The sequence below is a fragment of the Myxocyprinus asiaticus genome, chromosome 11 (genome assembly GCF_019703515.2).
Source record: "Myxocyprinus asiaticus isolate MX2 ecotype Aquarium Trade chromosome 11, UBuf_Myxa_2, whole genome shotgun sequence".
NCBI lineage: Eukaryota > Metazoa > Chordata > Actinopteri > Cypriniformes > Catostomidae > Myxocyprinus > Myxocyprinus asiaticus.
The window spans coordinates 8,534,744-8,553,138 of NC_059354.1; the positions used below are offsets into that span (position 1 = coordinate 8,534,744).

At 40.1% G+C, this 18,395-nt stretch overlaps 1 protein-coding gene across 1 annotated transcript in view; it reads right to left on the reverse strand.

The window, feature by feature from the left end:
- Positions 1-18,395, reverse strand: part of map4k4 (mitogen-activated protein kinase kinase kinase kinase 4) — a 78,337-nt gene that overhangs the window by 36,257 nt on the left and 23,685 nt on the right. The window contains exons 3-7 of the mRNA XM_051709791.1: positions 10,011-10,067; positions 7,787-7,912; positions 7,093-7,203; positions 6,880-6,970; positions 1,198-1,328 (exon numbers count right to left, since the gene is read on the reverse strand). Coding sequence (XP_051565751.1) covers positions 1,198-1,328; positions 6,880-6,970; positions 7,093-7,203; positions 7,787-7,912; positions 10,011-10,067 — 516 coding nt within the window. The remainder of the gene's footprint in view (positions 1-1,197; positions 1,329-6,879; positions 6,971-7,092; positions 7,204-7,786; positions 7,913-10,010; positions 10,068-18,395) is intronic.

The following is an 18,395-nucleotide window of genomic DNA, read 5'->3' on the forward strand; positions in this document are numbered from 1 at the left end:
GACAAAAATAAAAAGAAGAAAACGTTTAAATGTCTCCTGCAATGATGGCATACGATACGGCACAAGTAATGTGAACAGTCACGTGGAGATAAAATACGAAACAATGCTTCCATCCATCCATTTTCTATAGTTGCTTATCCTATGTAGGGTCGCAGGGAGTGCTGGAGCCTATCCCAGCTGTCTCGGGCCGAAGGCAGGGAAACACCCTGGACAGGTGGCAAAACAATGCATATATCCAGTATTTCAAATAAGCACCAAACTTTGAAGCAGCCAGAAGGAAAATAACATTTGTTATATGGATAAATTTAAACATTAAAGCTTATACAGACAGATGTCTAGAGGCAGTAGTTAATCTACTAACTTTTAGTTAGCCACTAAAATATAGCCTGTCAAACAAAGTTGCGGATAAGCTATATGCCATACTGATAACACTAAACAATATAATATGTGTAACAAGTTGTAAGGAGAATCTAATGTAATATACAGTTGTGCATGTGCGCATTAAAAACATCCAATACGTCACGGAAATAAACTACACAGTGGATAAAATCATCCTAACGTCATCACGCTACAGTCTGCAGTGAGGGACGTCTCAAATTTTGTGAGAATCGGCCACAAGGTGGCGCTACAATAAGCTAATTTAGATTTTTGCTGAAAACTATGGAAACGTAAGGGCGAGAATAAAAATGTGCATTTCCTCTCAAACCTGCAGGGCCTCCCAAATCAGTTGATCATATGGATATCCATTTCTGTCAGAAGTGCATTTTGATTCCTCAAAGCACTTCAGAGTTAGCCAATATAATGTTTGGGTGTGGCCCATTTCCACTTATCAACCTTTATCTTCAAAACGCAAAGTCCAAACGTAACGAAACTTGGTAAACTTATAGTACATAGGTGCTGCTATAAATAAAAACGTGTTATAATTCCACAACCGTTTGATCAAAGAAGTTGAAATTTGGCATGCATCTTCTGTGGTGCAAATGCTAATATATCCTCAAAAAAAAAAAAGAAAGAAAAGAAAAAGCAAATTGGCCAGCAGCCAATCAAATTTAAGGAGCTGATAAATTAAATTACGAACAGAGTCAGCTGGTATTTGACATTGTTAAAGTTCTTGTTGTGCTTCTCCTTCCTATAAAGACACTGAGAAATGCAACCCTTTCCATGTATGGTGTGTATGTTTGTCTGTGCAGTAAATACCCTATAGTCATAGGTAGCATCAGGGTTTTCGTCGCAGGCAATGACCTCAGGTGCCATCCAATACGGTGTTCCAATGAATGTGTTCCGGCGGCCAACAGTTCGATCCAGCTGAGCGCTGACACCAAAGTCCACTGCAGGACAAGAGCAGTGATGCGTTCACACACAATACTAAATTCCACACAATACTTCACAAACATACTGCAAAAATGCACACTCTGATCAGTACATCCTCTGTAGTTTACAACATAGCTGGGCAAGTTTTATGTCTAATATCAATTCACGCTCTCTTCTCACATAAAACAAAATAATCGCAGCTCAAATTATGATTTCATGACCATTTATTTATTTATTTGGTAAGCAGTCATGTCTGGGGTTATTTTGCTATTATGACTGACTGTCTACATTATCCTCCTACATACAGATTGCTGCTAACTAGTGATCGACCGATGTGTTTTTAATGGCCAATGTCAACATCTAGAGAGCACGGTGGCCAATATAATGCAGCCATAGTAAATATATGATACCACACTTAATATGGCAGTAAATGACATGTACTAAAAATTGCTACAATTATTTAATGCACAAACTTTAACTTTGTAAAAAACAATAAAACTTTACATATGAAAATTTGGTGCATTTTAGATGCTATTAAGAGGCTTCTCCTGGTTTCGGTTTAGTATTTTACATGCATATTGTTTATGTCTTGTGGCTATACTTTTGAAACAGTCAATACTTTAATGTTTACAGATTGGCTCCATTCACTGATTCTCTATAAACTCTAGAGACTGTTGCACGTGAAATTCCCAGGAGATCAGCAGTTACAGAAATACTTAAACCAGCCCATCTGACACCAACAAGCATGCCACAGTCTAGATCACTAAGATCACATTTTTTCCACATTGTGATGGCTGACGTGATTATTAACTGAAGCTCCTGACTCATATATGCATGATTTTATACATTACACTGCTGCCACCCGATTGGTTGATTATATAAAATCGCATGAATAAGTGGATGTACAGGTTTACCTAATCAAGTGGCAAGTGAATGTACTGTATAAACAATGCATTCAGAAAGTATTCAGACCCCTTCATTTTTTTCAAATTTTTTGTTGTAGCCTTATGCTAAAATGCTTTAAATAATTTTATTTCTCTCACATCAATCTACACTCCATACACCATAATGGCAAAGTAAAAACCAGATTTTTCATAACTTTGCAAATTTATTAAAAAGAAAAAACTGAAATATCACATTGATATAAGTATTCAGACCCTTTGCTATGACACTTGAAATTTAGCTCAGGTGCATCCCATTTCTCTATATCATCTTTGAGATTTTTCTACACTTTGATTGCAGTCCACCTGTGGCACATTCCATTGATTGGACATGATTTGGAAAGGTACACACCTGTCTATATAAGGTCTCACAGCTAAAAATACATATCTGAGCAAAAAGCAAGCCATGAGGTCAAAGGAACTGCCTGCAGAGCTCAGAGACAGGATTGCGTTGAGGCACAGATCTGGGGAAAGCTACAAAACAATGTCTGCTGCATTGAAGGTTCCCAAGAGCACAGTGGGCTCCATAATTCTAAAATGGAAGTTTGGAACAACCAGGACTCATCCTAGAGCTCGCTGCCCAGCCAAACTGAGCAATCAGGGCAGAAAGGCCTTGGTAAGAGAGGTGATCAAGAACCCGATGGTCATTCTGGTTGAGCTCCAGAGATCATGTGTGGAGATGAGAGAAACTTGCAGAAGGACAACCATCACTGTAACACTCCACCGATTTGGGCTTTATGGCAGAGTGGCCAGACGGAAGCCTCTCCTCAGTGCAAGATGCATGAAAGCCTGCTTTAAATTAGCAAAAAAGCACCTAATGGACTCTCAGACTGTGAGAAACAAGATTCTCTGGTCTGATGAAATGAAGATTGAACTGTTTGGCCTCAATTCCAAGCACCATGTCTGGAGGAAACCAGACACCGCTCATCACCTGCGCAATACCATTCAGTGGTGGTAGCATCATGCTGTGGATCTGTTTTTCAGCAGCAGGGACTGGTCAGGGTTGAAGGAAAGCAGAATGCAACAAAATACAGAGAAACAAACAAAATTGTTTATATATATATATAATAATCATACACCTTTTAAACTATACTACTCCTTCCACCAACCCACCCTGAGAGCCCTCAAAAAACTACAAATAGTTGCCCCTTTTCACAAACAAATCCAAGTTAACCTCCTCAAAAGCCGCCACCCTCCCCATCTCCGTGCACCACTCTTGAAATGGGGAAGCTCCAGCTGACCTCCAACCCCTCAAAATAATCTGTCTGGCAGTCATCACACTGGTTAGAACCCAATTCTCTGTGTCTATTCCCCACATCGATGACCGCCCCGTCGACCAAAACACAGAGTCTGGGGCAAAACAGAACCCGACTGCCCAACACGTCACATACAAAACTCTGAACCTTCAACCAGAATTCCTGAACCTCAACACACCACCAAAAAACATGGGCCATGTCTCCATCCTCCGACTGGCATCGCCAGCAGGTGGGCGTGTCTTTAAGATCAAGCCTATACAATCTAGAGAGGGTCCAATAAAATCTATGTAAAATCTTGAATTGCAGAAGGCGTACCCTTGCATCTCTAGATGCAGACTTGACTTTTTTAGAATCCTAACCCACTCTCCCTCCTCCAATACCAAGTTGAAATCTTTCTCCCATAATCTCGAGAGAAGTTGAAGTTCCATCCCCTAGACTCTGAATTAGCAGGCAGTAATACACTGATGCGTCATGACCTTTTCCAAAAGCAGTAATCACCACTCCCAGAGTATCTGCTGCTTTAGGGGGGTGAAGCTACTCCCAAAAATAGTACAGAGCAGGTGGCACAGCTGTAAATACCTACAGAACAGATCTGGGAATCCCAAAATGTTGAACCAAATTTTCAAAAGATCTCAACACTCCACTCTCATATAGGTCACCGAGCATATTAACCTCCCTCACAATCCACTCTGACCAGCAGAAACGGGACTTATTAATACATAATTCTGGAAAAAGATCTGCCATATGCTCGAAGCAACATTTAAATAAATGTCTGAATTAAACATTCTGGACACTTTTGTCCATACTGACTGCAAATGCGAGATAACGGGGTATAACTTCTCCGATTAGTTTAATAGAGAGGCTTTGCGATGGCGAAACAGGGGCAAGAACTTCCTGTTCAATACAAAACCAGGGAGGGGCTCTCTCAGGTGGAAGCGACCAAAGAGCCAAATGTCTGAAACCGAATGCATAATAATAAAACAAATCCTTTGGTAGGTCTTAATAAACCATTTTTATATTTTTCTTAAGATGCAAACCTACCAAAAACAAACAAAAAAATGTACATCAAAATAGTGCAGTTTACAAATACGGTTTGCTACACTGAAGTATAATGGAAATGTTTTTCATCATAAGCAGAGAACTCATAATTACAAAATTTTGGTTGTCTTTGCCATCCATGCCAGAGATGATGTTATCTCTGACTCTGATTAATTTTCACAAAATTTAAACAAAAGTCTCTGTTTATTACCAATAGGTTTAAAACATGTTGATTAATAAAGCACATTTTAGACAGAAAACCCATTTCTAGTCTAAAGGTGCTCTGGAACCACAATAAATTGTCCTGTCATTCACCTTGCTTAGCTGAACCGTAAGAGTCATATCAGACAGATGAAGATTGCTTCCACTTCATTTTTGTTTACTTCAGTGTGTTTTAGCAAAAGATGCCGGTATCCATCTATATTGCTGCTCACTGTATTTCTCCGCTACGGTCGTTAAAATAACAGTGTCTGCAGCTCTACTGTGCGGCACCTCATGTCGTGGGCCGGGGAAGAGAGGCAACATGTGCGGAGTGCGAAGGGGCAATAATGAAGCGTGTTCAGTGCTAGAGAAAATATTCAAGGATATAGCAGATCAGTGCTAGCTACGCCCTGGAGCACTTGCGGTGTATACAGCTCCGTTGTTTTGTTGCGCTGCTAGCCTAACCGTTGTCATGATGTCTCGCGGTCCGGATGGAACTAATCCGGGGTCCGGATAGTGGTCCACTAATTGGTGACCACTGGTATAGAGCAATGCTTCTCAGGCATCTTGGCAGACCCAAACATCTTAGGTAGCGGCTGACCCTACCCTCTAGGTCAGCGATGGTGCAGATCGAAAACTCGTAAATGAGCAGTGGCCACATGATTCTTGGCAAAATCCCTTGCTGTTAAATCCATGCCTTAAATATTCCTGGGAAGAGGTCTTGTCAACCTCTCTCAACCACCCATCCAGCTACTTACATGTGCTCTTGACTGATGTTGCATCCTTAAGGCTACTGTTGTTGGGATTGGTATATCTGTCCATGACCTGACTTTTTTTTTAGCAACAAGGATATTGATTTCTTAGGATTAAATCTCATGGCCCATCCCATCAAGCTTTCCAGCCCCTTTAGGATCCATCGTGCTCCAAGCACTGACTATGATGGTTACTGTTAGATCATCCATAAATGGCTGGCGAATCACTGTCCTGGACTTGAGGCCCCTGCACTGCAGCTCTGCTGATTTCACCAACATGTTATTTTTCAGAGCAAACAGCGTCACTGAAATGGTGCAGCCAGTTATAATACCAACTTCCAGTCTGCCAGTTTGATGTTGATGATCCTACTGACACTCTCAGGCTGAAATCGCTGTAATAATCCTGAATGAGGTCTTTCTCCTCGGCTGGAACATGATGTCTCTCCAGACTCTCCTGGACAAGCTTGTGCGGCATGGAACCATATGCACTGGCCGTGATTCACCACTGCACTGTCAGGTCACCTGTTCTCCCTGGTGTCTCGGAGAAGCTGTATAATAACACCTGTGCTCCACAACCTGGTACACCAGGGATGCCACTTTTCTGCACTGAGGTATTAATGTATTGGTTCCTGAGGAAGAAATAGTTAAGTTTCTTCACTACATCTGTGAAGAAAAACTTTGCTTTTACACTGAGCAGCGAGATGATCCAGAACTGGCTGATGTTTATGGAGTCTTCCTCTTTAGGAATCCATACACCTTCTGCAGATCGGCACTGGGGGGTGGGCAATCTCAGAGCTCAAGCCCAGTCCTGTGCTGTGCTCGAGCCCCTCCGTTATGGACAGCATGCCAAATGTTTAATGTGCTCCAGGACTATATGAACCAGTGAACTTGTGAATGTGGACATAAAGCACAAAAAATGCTTTATAATACTGCGTTGAACTGGATTAGTCAGTCACACTGTGGTCTGACAGATGTGTGCAAATAATCAAATTTGTAGGGCTATATATAATATATAACAAACATATAAATAAACAAATACAAAAAAAATAACAACACAACTGACTTTTGTAATGACTTGTTAAAAGTAGTCATCAATTAATTGCAATAATTTAGTTTATAATAACATAACACCATGCCTACACCGCACACGAGCGGCATGTCATGACGTGAATGCTCCCATTATAATTCCGTTCACACTGGATGCTGTTAACACAAAATATGATACAATGTAAACAAGTTAGAAAACAGGATACGTTATCCGAGAACGAGTTGCATTCTATTACAAACCCGAGGAGTGATAAAGAAAATGTCTATAAAACCGCGAAATGATTCTTTAAGTACACAAATGATGGTGCAAAGCTGAACAGGTGTATTTCTTACCTAATTTGACTTCAGCATTTTCAGTGAGCAACACGTTTTGCCCTTTAATGTCTCTGTGAATGACGTGATGAGCGTGCAGGTGAGCCAAACCCTAAACCAGAGAGAACACACAACACTATATCAGTCATTGTGTGTTATGTAACAGTCTGCAGATAAATGTTGCACAAATGACATGTGATTGCATGTGCGTATAAGCTGAGATGTGTGTGCTACCCTGAGTATTTCTCTGGAGATGTATGCAATCCAGTCTTCCTTCAGTGAGTTTCCTTTAGTATTCTTCACCAGGTCCGTTATTGATCCAGCACCACAAAACTCCATCACCAGCTACAAAAACAACACAGTACAATACCATATCAGGTATATCTCCCTCACCTTCCTTTGCTCGAGTCTGCTGATAAAAGCACGTTTAAATCTCATATAACTGCACCTGACCAACTAAAGCTCAAGTGTAATACAGATGGGATGAGTCAGGATGGTCAACTAGCCCAAAAACAGACTAGTTGATTAGCGAGGCTGATTAGTAATTTTTTTTTTTTTTTTAGATTTAATATGATTAGTAGCGGCAAGGGTTTTAGTGTGCACTCAGTCAGTCATGACTATGTAGACTATATGATTATAGACTACCAGCATGTTAAACACTCTGTGAGAAGTTGTGTCAGTAAAGTCATCCGCTTTGAAACACCGCAACTACAGCTGTAAAAGCAGCGCTACTGTTACAAATTCACTACATTCAACAATACACTTCGAGACATTTACATCGCTTTATTTAAGGGCTGCTTGCTCTTGGATTCTGCATTAATTTTGAATTGCTACTCAATGTAGACATCATATCAGAAATACATCTTTAGCTGAATAATTTTGATGATGATCTCCTGAATGTAAACACAGATGTGTTTGTGTAACTGACCCAGAGCTGGTCATCATGTCCTGGTGGGCTTTTCTTGATGAATGCGCCGTAATACGTGGCTATATTTCTGTGATGGGAGTATTTCTTCAGCATATTGATCTCTAGTTTAATCTCCTCTTCTTCATCCTGCAAACACAAACACACACACAGAGTGTTATGTCTACGGAGTACAGTTTTCTTCTGTGCTTTCATAAATTATGTTTACATTGATGAAAACTGGCATCAAATGAACTTGGTGTGTGTATGAACACATCTTCAGTTGTGACTGTGTTCACAGGAATCTACCTGTAATGCTCTATAAACTCTAACACAAGCACAAACAACATCAGTTCAAACACTGGGTTAATATGACTAGTGATGCAGCATTAAGTAACATATTTTCTTTAACGGTGCAATATGTAACATTCTTCATGTAATATCTGCCTTTTTTTTGCTAATGTGTGAACGGCTTGTAACACAACTTAAAAAATGAGCCCTTCCCGGACTTCCTAGGTTGCCTATTAAAGCCTGTAGACTGATTTTCATGTAAAGGGAGAGGGTCGCTTTTGCCGGGAAAATCCAAAGGATGTGACGTTTATGCGTGCTCCCGAGAGCCTTGCCTCAGACAGTAGCTTCTCTTCCGCTATTCAACAGCGACAACAAATTGCAACACTAGGTATCATTATCTTAGGAGATTGAATCCAGCAAATGTCCGGCTCCAAACACAACACCAACTCCTACACAAACTCTGAGTAAGCAAAAAAAACAAAAAAACATTTACTGAATCCCGTCTGGCTAAGCGGGAACGTGATCGTGGTCTAGCGAAAACAAGAGTGAACATCGGCAGGACATTTGATTCCTGGAGGGACCTTTGTTCGGTTTTGGGGATCAAAACCGACCCTGAATTGGCGGTCTTCTTATTGGACAGGTAAGCTTACATAACTGCAAAGCATGTGAAATATAGTGCCATAAGGATTGATCTGTGTAATTTTAGCTAACTTGATCTTGCCTGCTGACGCTGACAAATTGCAAGATACTTTGCTTCGTACTTTCAAATAATTTTCATCTTCTCTTTATACTAAAAGTCAGGTTAATATCAATGTTAATCTGTAATTATTCAGCAAGGTAAACTACGATAACACGTGAAATTTTATTCAATTTTAATTGTTGCTGTTGTTGTATTGTTTTGCACTGGAAGCTCCTGTCATCAAGACAAATTCCTTGTATGTGTAAGCATACTTGGCAATAAAGCTCATTCTGATTCTGAAATGAATGCCAGACAATGTTCAAGATAATGCAAAAAGCTCCATTCTTTAGTGTAACGTAACGTGGTTATACAGAAAATATATACAATCTATTATTATAAAACAATAGTGCATCGATGTATCAAAATGACAGTTGTGATGGAATCAAATCAATACTGAATTGTGTCAACATATTTATAATGTACAGTCTATTTTATAAACAGCTACTGTCATCATCCACCAAATTTAGCTAATAGCTGTTGATAAAGCTGGCTAGCTAGCTAAAGCCAACATAGGTTATCGTATAAATGCAGTCAATGTATCATGCAAAGAAAAGTGATTACTTCAAACTACAGTCTCGCATAGACTTATATCCACACTTGTTTTAGCCCTGTTCCAGCACTGGAGAGTCAAATATAATATACAGTCTCAAAGTTTGTAGTAAAACAATCATAACTGTGTAATTTAATTATGCTACATCTGTGCATACATCTGTGATCATGATGCCGGTGAATCACGGTCAGTCTCGCTTCCCTATGGAGTCATGCTCGCTCGCGTCCCTATACAGTGTGTGCGCGATCACGAGCAACAGGCTGCAGTTCACTTAACGGCCACAGGTGTCATTAACAAGGGTTTCTGAATCTTACATACTGCACTTTTAATTCAGGCAGATATTCTTTTGTCTAAACAACCACAAGTTACCACATTTACAGCCTTCTGACAAATGTGCATATTAACCAAAAAAAAAAAGAGGGGGATATACCAAAGACTAAGAAACTCTCAAACTCTAAAGACAAAGACACATTTCCATTCAAATTTTTCACACAAATTATGCAAAATAGAAGCATTTTTAGTGGTCATATCATGGGAGTATTTAACTAGAAAATTAAACATAAAATCCAGAAGATACACATCAAGCCAATCAGTTTGATATGAAAAATGAATTAGCTTTTCGCTACATAGATTTCAGATATTCGGTTCACACAGCTCATTTGACTCACTTCAGTCACGTCCATGACTTTGATGGCCGCCAGCTGTCCCGTTTTAACATGTCGACCCTGAAAAGAAACACAGAAGATCATCATGTTTTATCAATGTAAATGTGTGCTTTACATGCACTAAATTATATACAAGTGTGTGTGGAATATATTAAAAAAAGACTAATCATTTGCACACAGCTGCCACAACATCATGGCTGTAAATTTCACTGCTACTCCATATATTATACTATATGGTTCTCATCCCCCAATCACACCTGATCATGTGCAGTGATATCAAAGACCATGTAATTATTCCTCATTCATTATTGCCATGAAATAGAAACACAGCCTCATTTACATACAATTACTAAGAAAATATAGGCTATATGTTCACAATACATCAATATTCATGATATGACACTGATATGACATTATACAAATGTGTTGTCCGTGGACAGCAGTGATCAATACAGCTGTATAAACTCACATGCATGTATCAACAGTCTCTAATATCTGAATGCAGAAATCACAACATTGAATGACACATGTTCCCACCCATCCAACCCCACAGGTGACATCAAGATCTGACCCCTACAGAGTACACATCTGTCAGTCATCATGACATGATGACATGAAACAGATGATTGGAGCAGATGTGTTCTTATATTTAGTTCTGATCCTGACCCACGTTCCCCCACTCTATTGCCCTATTTACACAAACAGCATAAGCAAAAATAAATGATAATAAATAAAAAAATATGGCTTTTATAAACAATATTTAAAACTACTAAAAATTTGCAAAACAATTACATTTAGGCTAATAGAGGTACATCGGTATTGATCGCAGTGATATTGGCCTTGATTAGGTGCTAAACACCTTCTAACTGTCATTAGGGTTAAGGTAAAAAAAAAAAAAATTAACAGAACAGTATGATTTTCAGGACTTTCAGTTCCATTAACGATTCACGAATGTGTAATTTCCCGCCGATGCGGACGGAACACCACACTATAATACTTTGACAGTGTTTCCCGCTGCCTCTCTATTGAATCAACAGTGTGAAACACACAACGAGAACAGTGTAGTCTGATTCCCAAAAGAATGACTCTTATGAGTCGGTTCTTATGAATCTAAAAGCACAAAACACAGCGAGAACAGTGAAATACGATTCCTGAACAAATATTTAACATTTGTTAGTGAAAAGTGGTGTTACCATTTACATGCACTGTATAAGCGGCCTGATCTTTACTCCTGTATATATGTGGCTCGGTCAGTAAGCGGCTTTCTCCACAGCACATAATTTCCCCACAATGCTTGTGGAAATAAACATGGCATCTGAAGAAATGTTTGCCATTTTATTTTTCATTGCTTCGTTTTATTTCCAGATATTCAAGAGTTGTTGCTTTGTTTGTTTCCTTAACTTTCTACTGCGACCTGCAGCAGAACTGCGCTGCAATAGTGGGGGTTTCCTCTCATGTTAAACTCTGGGGTTCCAAAGTAAATTACCCTTAGAAGCCGGTTCTTTTGCATCTACAGCGTGCAACACAGCACAACCAGTGTAGTCAGATTCCCAAACAAATTACCCTTATGACCCTTTAATGAATCAAAAACACTTTAGTCAGAGCAGTTACTATTAATCTCAATGACCTGGAAGTTATGACTTCCATCGTGTCCAGAGCTGTTTTATTTTCATGCGTCAGGCCTCATGTCGTAAATAATATCCAGCCCGGAGTCATGTGATGCCATGAGAGGTACGGACGTGTGAACAGTGAGCTCTGCGCACTTTGCTAGTTTTAATACTTTTTGGGTCATAAACTGGTGAGATTCGATACACCCTGACCCATAACTGTTCTAGGAAGACAATATGTCAAAGAATTCAAAATACTTGGGCTCTGGAGACATTAAAAGACACTTACGTGCTCAAGCTGACGCCCCTCCGGAGGCCTCGAGCCAGGGAGTCGATTTGGCCGTAGAGGTGAAAGAAATTCAGCGAGAATTGCTGAACGTATCGGCAATGCTGACAAAGATTGTTGCTGACTTGGAGGATCTTGCTGCAATACGTCGACTGATCATGGCCATGGAGACGAAATTCACTGAGATGGTTACAAGAGTGGGGGATGTCGAGAAACGGATCGATTATCTGGAGTCATTGGAGAGGGAATTAGCTGCTAATCCGCTAGAGACCAAGGCGGATTTGGAGAAGCTGGAGGACATGGAGAACCGTAGCTGGCGGAATAATGTCCGTATCGTTGGAATCCCTGAGAGAGCAGAGGGACAGGATATGGTAGAATTCCTAGATGGGCTCTTTCTGAATCTGCTTGATATAACAGGCCATAAGCTGGAAGTTGAGCGAGCTCACAGGGTCCTGGCTTGGCGATACGGTGAGGGAGACAGGCCACGATCAATCCTGGCCAAATTTCAGAGATCATCCGATAAAGATCTTATGTTACGCGAGGCAAGGAGTAAAGGAATGCTTTCTTGGAAGAACCACAGCATTTTCTTCTTGCCAGAATTTGCGAATTCGACGAGAGAAACGAGATCAATTCAAGGAATGCAAGAAACTCTTACATCAACGAAAGGTTGCTTTTGCACTTATGTTCCCAGCCAAAATGAGAACAAATACCAAGGATAGCCGTAAAGAATTTGCATGTCCCCAGCAAGCATAAAGTCAATGACTGATTAAGTTATTTTGTGGTTCTCATGTTGCAGCCAAGTGAGCCTGACTCACTGAACATCCACTTGATCGTCTGAGGAAGCTGAGCGCCTTTTTTGTTTTCTTTTTGTGCAGGTTCCGCCTAGAGGTTGGAATTTGTTTTGTGTAGCAGCACTCCTTCGGGACAGTGTTGTAGATGTATCTGCACGTTCTTGCGCTTACGCCTCCTATTGGTTGGAGTCTGTTTTGTGGAGTATTTCTTGCAGAACACTGGAGTGATTGGGTCATTTATTGCCCTCATGTAGCAGTTGAATGGGCTGGCTCACTGAAAATTTGTTTGACTGTACGAGGAACTGAACGGCCTTTTTTATTATTTTATTTTTTTGAGAGGAACACATCTTCGGGACAGTTATGTGGATGAATCTTCATTGCGTTTATCCTGCCTATTGGCTGGAGTTTGTTTTATAGATTATCTTCAGTGGGGTAATTCCGTTTTACAAAATATGTATAGAAACACCGGACTTGAGCAATCCGATGGCAAAGTTGTCGCGGGGGCTCTCATAGGCGTACATGGACTGTTTGAGTTTAGAGGAATGGACGCCGGTTGGCGCGGGGTTAATGTGCACGTTTTTCTTTTTTCTGTTTGTTTCGGGGGAGGTTCGGGGTTTGATTGTTGCACTAATGTGAAATGTGGTCTTTATCATTTTATTTTTGACACACAATCTATTTTTTCTTATATGTCAAAATGTCAAACGTTAGTATAAGTGGATTGTCTCTCTCCACATGGAATGTGAAAGGGTTGGGGCACGCCATAAAAAGAAGGAAAGTTATTTCTCTTCTTAAACGTAAGAAATATGAATTTTTTTCAAGAAACGCATCTTTCCCCACAGGAAGATGAAAAATTTGGGAAGATATGGGGTGGACATGTTTTCTTTAATCGAACAGATTAAAGATAAGTTAGGAAGAGTCATTATTGTTTTAGCAGAAATTCAGGGGCAAAGCCTGATTCTGGCTAATATTTATGCACCTAACACTGATGATCAGGGCTTTTTTATAGATCTTGAAGGGATGTTGCAAGCGGATGGCACCCCTCATGATATAATATTGGGAGGAGACTTTAATCTTTTGATGGACTTAGTATTTGATCATAGTGAGGCAAAATTGTGCAAGCCCCCCTCTTGGTCTCACAGATATTTGGAGACTTTTGAACCCATCCGGTACGGACTATAATTTTTTTTCCATCAGTCCATAAGATTTTTTCTAGAATAGATTTTATTTTATAAAATATCTAAGTCCCTCATTTCATCTGTTGTTGATTGCTCAATTGGAAACATCGTCTGAGATCACGCCCTGGTGAGTTTAGAGGTGTTGCCACATACGGAGAAAAAGAAATCATATAGTTGGCACTTTAATGTATCCCTTTTGCAAAATCCAGAATTCCAACAAATGTTAAAGGCTGAAATCAATGTTTATATGGAGACCAACTGGTCCTCAGTATCCTCTGTGGGCATGGCTTGGGAGGCACTTAAGGCGGTTCTTAGGGGTCGGATCATACAGTATGCCTCATTCATAAAAAATCCAAAGCATGAGAACTCGTGGAGTTGGAAGGGAATATTAAAAGTGCCGAGGCAGAGCTGAAGCGCCGAATGTCGTCTGATGGCCTCAGAGAATTGACCCGATTGAAATACAGATATAATACTATTTTGTCACGGAAGGTGGAGTTTTGGCTATTCAGAGCAAGACAGTCATACTTTGAGTCAGGGGACAAAGCAGGGAAGCTTTTGGCTAGATATATAAAGCAGAGAGTGTCTTTTTCTACCATTGATATTAATAATGCTTTTATAGAATTCTATCTTGATCTCTATAGTTCCGCGTCTTCGTCTACTGACGAAGATATTAGTCTGATTGCTTGGGGAAAGAAGCTGTCATGAAGTCAGCTGGTGCAGGTCCTGATGCCGTGATACCGGCTGCTCTCACTGCTACCATCAGGCAGGCGGTATCGCAGCATCAGGACCCGCACCAGCTGACTTCATGACAGCTTCTTCCCCCAAGAAATCAGACTTTTGAACTCTTGATCTCTCACGATCAACATATATCAGCACTGCACTTTATTAATCTTATCTCACACCGGACTGTCATAAATTATATTCTCTCTTAACACCACACTGGTAACTGACTATCAACCGACAGCCTGAATGTCAATACAGTACAATACAACCTATTGTATATTTTATATATACTTTATATACTATTTTTATTGTGTGTGTATTCTATATTATGTGCATTGTATACTGTACATTGTATATTATTAGTGTTGTGTAATTGTGTAAATTAGATATGTAAATTGTGTTGTGTAAATCTGATGTTTATTGCGTAAATCTGCTGTTTATTGTAAATTGGTATATGTCTTATCACTGTCATGACTGCTATGTTGCTCGGAACTGCACCCAAGACTTTCACCCACTGTTGCACTTGTGCATATGGTTGTGTGACAATAAAAGTGATTTGATTTTGAAACTGTGGAACCATTAAAACTCTTGACGAATGGGCAAAAAAATTATCTTGATTCTGAGATAACCTTGGAGAAAGCTTGGCGAGGTAATTAAGGCCTTGCTTTCAGGCCAGATGGCTTTGCCGCTGAGTTTCTTAGATCTTATGCAACAGAATTGGCTCCACTTTTGCTAGAAGTTTATAGGGAATCATTAAAGAATGGAAAGCTTCCACAAACCATCCTGGATCAGTCTGATTCTTAAAAAGGACAAAGATCCAAGCGAGTTAAGAGTTACTGTCCAATTTCCTTGATCCAGCCAGATGTTAAAATATTGTCAAAAACTCTGGCTAACCGATTATGACATCTCTTATACATACATATCAGGTGGGGTTTATTCGGGGCCATAGCTCTTCTGATAACATTAGTCCTAACCAGTGTCATGATCGCCAGACAGATAGTTTTAGGGGAAGGAGGTCGGCTGGAGTGCCCTCATTCCAGGAGTAGTGCTCGGAGATGGGGAGGGTGGCAGCCTTTGAAGAATGGTCATTTAGAAGACTGGGGAAATTGGACTTGTTTGTGGGGAAATGGGGCAGATATCTGGCATTTCTGTAGCACTCTCAGGGAGGGGCAGTGGAGAGAGATATGTAGTTGTCTATATATATATATATATATATATTTTGAGTGTGTGTCTATAATCATGTATGACCACTGGGATGTTGTTGGGGGCCAGGGTGGGGTTGGGGATTGGGAAGGGTAATAGTGGGGTTAATTATTGATTTTGTGTGTATATATATGTTTTGTTTTTCTGTTTAATATGTGGATCAATAAAAAAAATTGTTAATCAGAATAATATCCAGTCCACCGTGACACATATTTAACCCACTACCATCGTTCTGAAACACAGTCCTGATTTCTTGTGTTTATCTCATACTAAATTGTTTTAAAAATTCAAACAAAATCTAACATAAAACAAAGGCAATCTGAGTAACCAAAAATACATTTTTTAAATGATAATGTTATTTATTGAAGCAAAAACGTTATCCAATTCCAACTGGGCCTGTGTGAAAGTATTTGCCCCCTTAGTAACTAAATCCCCAAATCTATGAAACTGCATTCATAATGGAGTTCAGCTGGACAAGACACACCCAGACCTGATTACCGTCAGCCCTGTTCAATCAAATAAACACCTAAATAGAACTTTTCCAGCAGCATGACGTTTGCTAAAAGGTCTCACCCAACACACTATGCCAAGGCCGAAAGAAAAACCAGAAATGATGAGGAAAAATGGTGATTGAAATACATCAGTCTGAGAAGGGTTACAAAGATATTTCAAAGACTCTGGGACTCCAAAGAACCACAGTGAGAGCCATTATCTCCAAATGGAGAAAATTTAGCACAGTAGTGAACCTTCCCAGAAGTGGCCGACCTTCCAAAATTGCTCCAAAAGCACAGCGACGACTCACCCAGGAAGTCACAAAAAAATCCAAGGACAACATCCAAGGAACTGCAGGCCTCTCTAGCATCAATAAAGATCACTGTTCATGACTCCACTATCAGAAAGATACTGGCCAAAAATGCCATCCATGGGAGAGTAGCGAGGTGAAAACCACTGCTAACCCAGAAGAACATTAAGGATAGTCTGAATTTTGCCAAAACACACTTTGATGATCCTAAAACCTTTTGGGAGAATGTTCTGTGGACTGATGAGTCAAAAGTGGAACGGTTTGGAAGAAAGGGGTCCTGTTACATCTGCCGTAAATCAAATACAGAATTCCACAAAAAGAACATCATACCTACGGTCAAGCATGGTGGTGGTAGTGTGATGGTGTGGGGATGCTTTGCTGCTTCAGGGCCAGTGCAACTTGCAATAATTGAGGGAAACATGAATTCTGCTCTCTACCAGAAAATCCAAAAGAATGTCCGGTCATCAGTACGTTAGTTCAAGCTCAAGCGCAACTGGATTATGCAGCAAGAATATGATCCAAAAGCATAGGAGTAAGTCCACCTTTGAATGGCTCAAAATAAGCAAAATGAAAGTTTTGGAGTGGCCTAGTCAAAGTCCTGACTTGAACCCAACTGAAATGCTGTGGCAGGACCAATGTGAACTAAAGCAGTTCTGCAAAGAAGAGATGGCCAAAATTCCACCACAGCATTGTGATCTTCAGTTATCGGAAGCGTTTGGTTGTAGTCGTTGCTGCTAAAGGTGGCACAACCAGCTATTAAGTTTAAGAGTTATAAAAAAAAATAAAACAGTGTGTGCGTATGTACAGTTGCAATCAAAATTATTCGACCCCCCTGACCAGCAATACATTCCGGTGATGTGAATTAAAAAACATCAACTGAAACCTCAGTAAACAGTCAAAGTAAGGTTTTAATACACATCTGAGTGATTTTGAGAACAAAGAGTTCAGTTTACCCAAATTTTAAAATAAAAAATAACTAATTCTCTCCACAAATGTCGTCATAAATATTCAAACCCCAAAGTCAATCATTTGTGGAGCATCCTTTATCCTTAATAACAGCAAATAAATGTTTCAGGTAAGTGTTCTCAGGCTTTGGACACCTCTCTATTAGAATTTTTACACATTTCTCATGAGCAAATCTTCCAGCTCATTGACATTCTTTGGTTTTTGTGCTGCCACTGCTTCCTTGAAATCCCAAGAAAGGTTTGCAATGGGATTTTAATGATGGAATTAAAGGGTCATTTAAAGACATTCCACGACCCTTCCCTGAACCAGATTTTGGACAACTTGGATGTATCCTTGGTGTTACTGTCTTGCTGGAAAGTCCAGTGATCACCGAGCTTCAATTTACACACTGAAGGCATCACATTTTTCATGCCAAAATGGCCTGATACTTGAAAGAATCCATGGTGTCAGTCACACAGTCAGGATAGCCATTTTCTGCAGCCGCAAAAACACCCCCATAACAGGACTGACCCACCTCCATGCTTGACTGTGGGGACGGTGTCGTTCTTGTCATCACCTTGTCATCTTACTCCAGATGTACTGCTAACCCATGGGTCTAAAACTCATTTTCAGTTTAGTGTCATATGTTTATAAAACCTTCTTCCAGGACTCCACAGGTCTTTCCTAATTACCTCTTGAATATTCAGTCAACTGGAGTCAACATTTCCCTTGGTGAAGTTTTGCTTTCTTCCACACCCCAAGAAAGTTGCTGTTGTACCATATTTAAAAAATGTATGAATGGTGCTGCCAACTTTGTCTATTGGAAATTGAAGTGCCTTGGAAATGTTCTTTTAGC